Raw genomic sequence first — 9804 nt, 5'->3', positions numbered from 1 at the left:
TAATGAAGTTAATTAAACACCAATTAAAAACAGACACACTCAGCCATCTGTGGCTGACCTGGAAGGGAGGGAGAGGGTGGAGGAAGGAATGGAGGGGGGGCGGGAGGGGAAGAGGTGTGAACAGATACAAGGAGGGAGGGTTGGAGGTGGTAGAGGTGCGAGGGGGCTGGAGAAGGAGGGAATTAAAGGAAGGGTGTAAGAGGGGGAAGAGAGAGAGGTGGAAAGCCTCCGGTGACTTTATAGGTTATAAAAACTCTAAACTACTCAACCATGGGGTCGTACTTTGTTATAAATTAGCTCAGTCGCTTAAAATGTAATGACTAGTGCTTTAGAAGGGATGAAATTTAATGTGTAAACTAGTAACCTGCCATTGTGTGGTACAACAACACAGGGTATTTAGGAACAGTTACAGGATATGATGTTTATAGAGATCATCAACATCCTCATCACCTTCATCATCACTGTCATCACCAGCATCATTATCATCATCACCACTATCACCATCAAAATCAAATCAAATGCTGTTTGTCACATGCACCGAATACAACAGGTGTAGACCTTACTGTGAAATGCTTACTTACAAGCCCTTAACCAACAATGCAGTTTTAAGAAAAATACCTAAAAAAGTAAGAGATAAGAATAACAAACAATTAAAGAGCAGCAGTAAATAACAATAGTGGGGCTATATACAGGGGGTACCGGTACAGAGTCAATGTGTCAATGTGCGGGGGCACCGGTGTTGAGGTAATTATGTACATGTAGGTAGAGTTATTAAAGTGGCTATGCATAGATAACAACAGAGAGTAGCAGCGGGACTGATGTAAGCGCGCCCACAGTCAAAAGCCAATGGTCTCCTTTATAGCCTATCTATCCATCTGTAGTTACAGAGCACACACCCGGAGAGCGGAGCGGAGTTGCAACGTGACCGCGCCCCGCCAGCCCCCAGCAACGCGGTAGCTATATCATATGACTCAAAGCGTTCCGACTTCATTCACTACGGAGATCACAGTCTACAGCGTGCGGGACCCGCTTTGAAGGGATCCAATAGGCTACAAAAACCGTTTGATAAGAACAACCGGGACATGCGGACGGCTTGACATTATTTTTGACCTATTCTCCATTTGCTGATATAAACAGGACATAAAGTTTAGATTTTTGGAAGTCTCCCATAAATGTATGGATAGTGATATATTATATTCTCCGAGAATTGTATCAACATGGATAAAGGATTAAAACACTGAAATGTGTCACAACGAGACGTCTTCACTTCAAGTGGATTATAGCCTAATCGACAAAATGATGACATTTCTCACATCTGGAAGTTCTTCTAAGCATAGATAGCTCTTGTCTCAGGTGCCGTAACTCCATCTCCTGCTTCTGTGTTGCTGCTGTGAAGCGGAGTAGGAAACCCAACTGACTTCAATAAACGTCAGTCTTAAATGTAAACCTAGATGAACACCCAATAAAGTCACACTGTTAGCCTCGCCATGTTGCCTATAATAGCCAAATAATTCGCACTACCGGCTGTAGAGTCGTGGAGGTAGCGGTTCCACCCGAGGGATGGTACTGGATTCCCGTGGTTTGGGAGCGACGCCTCAGCTCCTGGTTCTGGAACGGTGTTGGTGGAACTACTGGAACTTTCTCTCGTTCTGGAGCCCAAAGGAGCCGAAGGGAGATGAGAGCCGCTTTTCTGAGCTTCCTCCTCGCCTGCTTATTGTGCCTGTTACGCACCGCCGCTGAGGTAAAGGACTTTTATTCGAGTTTTGGTTTGTACGCTATGTAGGGGCCAATTCTGTTCAAATTGTGCCGTTTTTAGTGCAACGCTTCCTTCGTTGGCAGGTGCAATGTTCGTTCGTTCATGCTCCACTTATGCATAATTATGCACAAAACTCCAGAGTAGCGTTGTAACTCCGTCCAAAAATGACATGACAATAGGGGGAATCTATGGCTTCTCAGCAAAAAGCGCAAACTAATTATACCACCCCCTTAATTGTGCACATATTTGTGCTTAAAACACTTCTTCAGCGCTACATAGTCACACTCATACCACTTCTATATCCGCGCTATCCATTACGGTAAAATAACGTCTGTGTAGGTAATAAAGTGCTGTTATTTTCATTTAAATCTTTTCCTTTTCTTCTAGGAGGCCCCACTCCCCCGGGAGCTGTTGGAGCGGCTGTCCCGCAGTGAGATCCGCAGCATCAGCGACCTCCAGCGGCTCCTGGAGCTAGACTTGGAAGGTAGGCCTAAAGCCTCTTATATCAGGCTTCATTCAATAGCTTTATTACACAGCCTCGGGCTAGGCTTCAGTAAAGACACTGACTTGAGCTCAGCACAACATGCCAGAAGTAGCCTACAAGGTTCTGGTTAGAACCAAAACGGGTTCTATTGCTTGCTTCATATATGGCACCCCTAAATGTTCTATATAGAACCCTCTTATAGGGTTGATTGATCAGAACCCCATGGGTTCTTATTCACTGACCCAACATTTGTTCTATATAGAACCTTAAGGGGTGCCTGTGGCTGTAGGCTTTATGCTGCTGTCATGCTGTCCATTATTTGTGGAGCAGCAGTGTAAGGCTGAATGAAACACACACACACACACACACACACACACACACACACACACACACACACACACACACACACACACACACACACACACACACACACACTCTGAGGGCTGAATGGCTGCTGTGTTGGTATGTATAATTCATGGTGAAATTCCTGCGTGTCAGGAGGAAGGAGCTAGGAGGCTTTGTGTTGGTCAAGACATACAGCAAGCACTTAATTCCTGCACGTAAGTGCAGTCACGCACACACACTTGCAAGGAACACACACACACACACACACACACACACACACACACACACACACACACACACACACACACACAGACACAGACACACCCTCTACAGTCTACACTCTCTGTGGGGTCAGTATTTGTGTAGCAAAAATATATACTTTGAGAGAGAGACCCCAAACAGGTCAATATAGAGCTGAAAGGACAAACAAGGTCATTTTGAAGTGAAAGGTTCTTTACACACACCCGACTAACAACCAAAGCTGTTAGATTGGATAGCAGAAGGCTTGTGGTTGTCATGGTGACGATAAGGGATTGTTCATTTACAGAGGGGACACAGTTATTTTGAGCATTTCTGAGTTCAAGCTTCTCTCTCCATTCAGTGTTGCTCTGCTTCTGAATGGCCCAGCTAGTGTAGGGATAACATGAGATTGATGTTGTTGTGGTCAACAGAGAATGAGGTGATAGGGGAGAACAAGCAGAGGTACCACAACAAGGCCTTCCCCCACAGCTACTCACAGCTGAAGAGCTCCCAGACACACTCCAGGCACAAGAGGAGCATCGGTAAGTGTGTGTGCGTGTGTCTTTGTAGTTGTGTTCATGCATACCTGTGGAATGTGTGTGTGTGAGAGAGTGAGACAGTGAGAGACAGTGAGAGAGAGAGTGAGACAGTGAGAGAGAGAGAGAGCGAGAGAGAGAGTGTGTGTCTGTTTGAGTATTTGCCTCTTTCTGTCTATATCCCATCTACTGTATATCTACGTCTACGCGTGTGTCTCTCTGTGTGTGTGCCTCTGTGTGTGTGTGTCTCTGTGTTTGTGTGTAAGTGTACACCAATACTACCTTCTCTCTATGCTGTCATGTTTCACCTTAAACCTCTCCCCCTCCCCTCTGACCCCAGAGGAGGCGTTACCCGCGGTGTGTAAGACTCGTACGGTGATCTACGAGATCCCTCGGAGCCAGGTGGATCCCACCTCCGCTAACTTCATCATCTGGCCTCCCTGTGTAGAGGTGAAGAGATGTACCGGATGCTGTAACACCAGCAACATGCACTGCCTGCCCTCCCGCAAGCACCACCGCACTGTCAAGGTAGGAGACACACCACCGCACTGTCAAGGTAGGAGAGAGACACACTTTCTCTGAACACACACGCACGCACGCACACACACACACACACACACACACACACACACACACACACACACACACACACACACACACACACACACACACACACACACACGCAAACACACACACACACACACACACACACACACACACACACACACACACACACACACACACACACACACACACACACACACACACACACACACACACACACACACACACACACACACACACTTGCAGCAGCTCAACCATTCAACCCCTTTCTACTAGTCCAGCTCCCCTTAGCTAGGTCTGCCTGGATAGGTCTGTGCCTGTGTGTCTGTGTCTGTGCCTGTGTGTGTGTGCGTGTGTGTACAGTACCAGTCATTGTAGAATAATAGTGAAGACATCTAAACTATGAAATAACACATATGCAATCATGTAGTAACCGAAGTGTTAAACAAATCAAAATATATTTTATTCTTCAAAGTAGCCACCCTTTGCCTTGATGACCAGCTTCACCTGGAAGATAATAAAAATAAAGAAAAACACTTGAATGAGTAGGTGTGTCTGGTACTGTATATGTGTATATGTGTGTGTGTGTGTGTGTGTGTGTGCCAGGCCAGGAGACTCCCTCGCGACCGCAGGAACATAATCATTTGTATTTAATCTGGCACATAACAGGGCTGGCACATAACAGCAAGTAAACCCTGCCATCTTAAACCCACACACACGGCCAACTGGAAGCTCTGCTCAGTGTGTGTGTGTGTGTGTGTGAGAGAGAGAGAGAGAGAGAGAGAGGATGGAGAGAGAGAAAAAGGAGTGAGACGGTGTGTGTGTGTGTGTGTGTGTGTGTGTGTGTGTGTGTGTGTGTGTGTGTGTGTGTGTGTGTGTGTGTGTGTGTGTGTGTGTGTGTGTGTGTGTGTGTGTGTGTGTGTGTGTGTGTGTTCATGCGCTAAGGATTTCCAGCCAGTTTACCATCGTCTGAGCCGAGGAGGATAGTGGGCGTGTTCATGATCTCAGTGCTTCAGTGTTTTCACTACGGGGGTTATTTTGTTTTCCCCACGACCTGTTTTCCTCTGAGTGAATGGCTCCTCAGTCCTCTGTCTATTAAAATACTTAAGATGCTGTCTGTCTGGCTTAGCTGTTCCTTGTGTGTTTGTGTGTGTGTGTCTGTCTGGCTTAGCTGTTCCTTGTGTGTGTGTGTCTGTTTGGCTTTGCTGTTCCTCAGACAGTTCACACAGAGGGAAAAGTTGTTATTTCTGGGTGCTGAGGTAGTCCCTCCTTGTTTAGGTAAATACTATTATGTTTAGTTCCTAATGAACACAATCTGATCTGAACTGAGCTGTTTAGGTAAATGTTCTGTTTAGTTCCTAATGAACACAATCTGATCTGAACTGAGCTGTTTAGGTAAATGTTCTGTTTAGTTCCTAATGAACACAATCTGATCTGAACTGAGCTGGCTGAGGCAGCGCTATCTGTTGTAGACCTCAGATAGAGATCATATGCAGAAATAGAGGGTCAAAGGTCATAGAGACATCCCTGCAAATAAGAGCCGTAACTATTGGAGGAAATCTAACTGTGCTTCAATGTACAGAAAGAGAGAAGCAGTGTTTTTGAAGGGGTGAGGGATGGTCGGATAGAGAGAGCAGAGGGATGAGAGGAATGGACAGATGAGGCACGAGAGTAGCATGAAGTAAGCGGGGTGGTGAGGAGAGATGGGGAGGGTTAGAGAGAGCAGAGGGATGAGAGGAATGGACAGATGAGGAGAGAAGGGAGGGTGCAGATTTGATCCCCTTTTGATACTCAATATCAGATGAAAGGGTCTCTCTCTCTTTCATTCTTTTTCCTTTTCTTCATTCTTTCATTCTTTCTTTCTCTGTCTTTGTCTTTGACAGAGAGGAAATCAAAAGATAAGTCTCCCGTATATCCTGAGATTCAACTACAGAGACAGAACTATGGAGAGGAAACACACACACATACACACGTATGCACACACACACACACACACATGAACAGGCACACACTTTCACACGCTGTGCGACGTCCAGGAGAAGCCTTCGAGGGTGTGTGAATGTGTGTGTGCATGCTAGCTTGCCCGTCTCTGCTCTTCCAGAAACCATTCACCAGTACCAGAACAGCGGACAGTTGTTTTTCAATGGCTCATACTGGTCTTGGCTCTGTGTATTCATCTCCCATGGTTTCTCTGTGTCCACTGTCTGTTTCCCTCCATTCCAGTTTCCACTGGTGGGAGAGAGAAAGGTTCCATTGTTATGTCTGACTTTATGATGACTTTCTGGGGAAATAACAGCTAGAAGGACATAATCCTATTAATATGACCTGTTTACTGAGAACCCTACCACACCTCGTGTCACACACCTTTGAGTTGACTCCTGTCCCTTATTCCCTGTATTTCATTTGACAGGTAGGAAACTTAGAAACTCCCTCAGGCTACATCACAATGGGTTCTTCTCCATGTCTCCTCCCTTTCACATACAGATGTAGAATCTTAATTTGAGCCAGTTTGCTACAGCAGGATAATAATCAGTCAGTACCAGGAAATGTGAATTATTATGTGGATTATAGTTAATGGACATTTTATGGGGTTGATACATTTTTCGTAAGGAAAAATCAAGCCTGACATTTTAAAGTGGAAATTACAAACTTTAGAAGCCTTTTTAAATTCTCAGCAACAAAAGAGTGGTCAAATCCAGAGCCTACATCTGTACACTGCCCTGTAAGCACAGGGAAAGTAAGAAGCATGGCATCTGTCCAGGTGTTTCCTATCAGTGCAGAATCAGATGAAGGAAATTAGACAAGGAGAAAAGGCCTCAGAACATGGAGATGAGCGTCTCCAGTCCACACTATTGAGATGCCTTACCTCACCTGAACCTCTGTATCAATAACAGTGTTACTCTTCTGGTTCATGTTGTAACAAGGCAGCACCTCTCTGTGCGTGTGTGTGCGTGAATGTGTGTGTGCGTGAATGTGTGCGTGCGCGTGTTGTCTTTGTGTATGTTCAGACTTGAAAGAGAAGAGAGGCTTGTACAATCAGTCCTGAAGCTCAAGCAGGCTTGGCTCACTTTTTGAGAGAACACTAATGTGTGTGTGCTTGCTTACGTGTGTGTGTGTGTGTTAGTGTACGAGGGGGGGGTGTCATGTTTTTGTATCCTTCCATCACCTCGAAAAGAGGAGATTCTCCAGAACTCATTCTGATCCCTCCCTCCCTCCCTCCCTCCCTCCCTCCCTCCCTCCCTCCCTCCCTCCCTCCCTCCCTCCCTCCCTCCCTCCCTCCCTCCCTCCCTCCCTCCCTCCCTCTCCAGGTGGCCAAGGTGGAGTATGTGAGGAGGCGTCCTAAACTAAAGGAGGTGCTGGTGCGGCTGGAGGAGCACCTTGAGTGTATCTGCACCTCCAAACGACACATCAAGGAACTCTACGATACAGACAATGGTAAATATCTTACTCTACTCTACTGCATACAGCGTGTGCGTCAGCTCCTGTCTGAGAGTGTCTCTCTACACTGATATAAACTGATAACAGTTGAGGAATTTAAATGCTTCTCCCTCAGGGTATTCCACTCCTTTTTTCATTCCACTTTTTTCTTTATAGATCCCCCTCTTCCCCCTCCTCCCCCTTCATTCACAGGACCCAGTAGGACCAAGGGTAAAGGAAGGAAACGTAAAAAGCTCAAAAACCTCAAAGAATTTCTCATACCTTTCTCGGGCATGTGGAAAAACATGAGTGTTTATTAGTGTCATTACGGTAGGCATTAGCACTACAGCCAATCAATGATCTGGGTTTCAACGCCAATCATGGCAATCGCCAATCAGAACCAGTATCAATCGAACAGGAAGAGGGGGTGAAATTAGGAAGTGGTTTTAATTGGTGACTGGTGCCTTGGCTGATTACATTGGGTATGGAGGTTGTATTTGGTGGTGAAAGATGGGGGTGCTAAAGATTCATTGTTTTAAGTGGTGAACATTTGACATTGGGGGGGGGGGGATGACTTCTATTGTCTGATTGGCTAAGCTAACGTTTGGTACCTATTTCTCTTCTCCCCTCAGGCGTAAGGTGAAGAAAGACGGATGGAAGAGAGAAGAGTGAAAGAGAGGAAGAGGGAAGAGAACATCTTTTCAACAGAAACGTTCATGTTTCTCAGACTGAGAACTTCAGCCATGTTGTGCGTCATGGCAACAAGAGAAGTGGGCAGAGGACAGAGAACATATTCTATATATGTTATATTCTATATCTTCCCACAAGACGAACCTTCAAAAATCAATCATTTTGATAACGTCAAAATATTGCCAGAATCGGGGATGATGTTTCTGGAAGATGCAAATAAGGACTTCGGTATTAGGAGTGGGTGTGGCTTCGATTTGATGATTGACAGGTGTCAAATAACGTGACTACGCCAACTGGGAGAAGAAGAGAGGTAGATGATTGGATACTGGAGGACTATAGGAGTTATAGTCTTTATATAAAGGACTTCTGACTACAAGACTTCTCCCATGTTTTTGGATTACGAAGCGGTTTGGAATCCTCCCAGTCATTTCGGATGCTTTTGGAATTTTCCATCGGATTCCGAGGACAGTGACTGGGATTATGTTTTGTATTACAAGATTCCAAGATGTGCTCTCCTTCTGGAACGGAAGGATGTCACCTACATGATGTATATCCTCTTATTTTTGTAGCCCTGGTTTTCTATTACTGACCGACTTCTTGATTAGTTTCTGGTATGTTATTCACATAAAGGAAGGTTTAAAACAACTGCTACATCAGTTACAAGTTACTAATAAACTATTTATAACGTGAATATGTTATAATGTCTTTAGTTTTCGCCTGTCAGTCAGAAAATATTGACTACCTGAGAGAGAGAAAAATAACCCCTTTAGGCAGATATTAACATGAACTTTATTGAGAGGGAGAGAGAGAGAGAGAGAGAGAGAGAGAGAGAGAGAGAGAGAGAGAGAGAGAGAGAGAGAGAGAGAGAGAGAGAGAGAGAGAGAGAGAAAACTTAGTCCATCTTAAGGGGTCACCTCTTATGACCCCTACTCAGACACTTTGAACATGAAACCCCTGTGAACTAGTAACTGAGAATATCTCTGCTCTCAGTCATACACACCTTCAATACAGAGAGGAAGGAGGTAGATATCAAGACCAACACACTGCTAATGCCAAAGCAACTCTCAGGTTATAGAGCCTGTATTCTAAAGCGTCTCAGAGGAAGAGTGCTGATCTAGGATCAGGTTCCACCTGTCCATTGTAATATTATTCATTATGATCTAACAGGCTACCCTGATCCTAGATCAGCAATCTTTTCTGAGACACTTTGTCAATACAGGCCCAGGTAACGGTTTTACTAAGAACACTTAATAAATGAATAAGATAATGTTATTATTGTACTCTCTCAGTAAGGGATAAGAAACTGTGTTTAGGAAAATAGTAAAAAGTCAATGTTGTTGAAAATGATATTCTATTACGCTATTATTATTCTGTAACTTTTCAAAGAAGCCCAGAAGCTGACTTAGTTTCAACATATAAATCACTTCAAAGTTCTCACAGAAAGGAAATAACTTTGATAATACAGTATTCGTGTAAAACGTGCAGTTTTTACATCTTACTCAGTGATACCTTAGTTGAGTTGGTAATATGGCGTCTCTTTAGTTCCCACAATCCACCAGTGTTATAAGACGCCATGGACGGACAGTACCGGCTCCATTGGTTTAGCAAGACTTTTATTTAGTGAATAAACCAGTGAAATAGAGGAGGGATTGTGTGCCTTTGGGGTTTCTCAAAATGATATTCACCCTCTCTGCCAAACCATAAACTGCTCACCCATAATCCTTTTCCAAACCCAAACTACAGCCCAAAATGCAACCCTCGGAGCCAGAAGC

The 9804-nt window shown here is 44.7% G+C and overlaps 1 protein-coding gene across 3 annotated transcripts; it reads left to right on the top strand.

Moving 5' to 3' along the window:
• The first annotated feature begins 750 nt into the window (after positions 1–750).
• LOC139567940 (platelet-derived growth factor subunit A-like) lies at positions 751–8723 on the top strand. 3 transcript variants are annotated; one of them, XM_071389563.1, is made up of 7 exons: positions 751–1741; positions 2144–2240; positions 3257–3367; positions 3702–3889; positions 7234–7360; positions 7520–7672; positions 7975–8723. In XM_071389563.1, exons 1-6 carry the CDS (start codon positions 1676–1678, stop codon positions 7660–7662), a joined length of 732 nt encoding a protein of 243 aa, XP_071245664.1. In that variant the 5' UTR covers positions 751–1675; the 3' UTR covers positions 7663–7672; positions 7975–8723. The 3 variants fall into 3 exon arrangements, 2 of the variants coding, with proteins under 2 accessions (XP_071245664.1, XP_071245665.1); XR_011673480.1 differs by lacking the exon at positions 7520–7672 and having other exon boundaries at positions 755–1741; positions 3702–3917; XM_071389564.1 differs by lacking the exon at positions 7520–7672 and having other exon boundaries at positions 764–1741.
• The last annotated feature ends 1081 nt before the right edge of the window (positions 8724–9804 follow it).

Source organism: Salvelinus alpinus, chromosome 2 (genome assembly GCF_045679555.1).
Source record: "Salvelinus alpinus chromosome 2, SLU_Salpinus.1, whole genome shotgun sequence".
Taxonomy (NCBI): domain Eukaryota; kingdom Metazoa; phylum Chordata; class Actinopteri; order Salmoniformes; family Salmonidae; genus Salvelinus; species Salvelinus alpinus.
This window is presented reverse-complemented; position numbering and strand designations above follow the sequence as displayed.

Coding starts and splice junctions, on each gene's coding strand:
- LOC139567940 (XM_071389563.1), top strand. CDS start 1,676: ATGAGAGCCGCTTTTCTGAGCTTCCTCCTCGCCTGCTTATTGTGCCTG. Junction 3,368..3,701: donor CAGGCACAAGAGGAGCATCG/GTAAGTGTGTGT, acceptor CTCTGACCCCAG/AGGAGGCGTTACCCGCGGTG. Junction 3,890..7,233: donor AGCACCACCGCACTGTCAAG/GTAGGAGACACA, acceptor CTCCCTCTCCAG/GTGGCCAAGGTGGAGTATGT.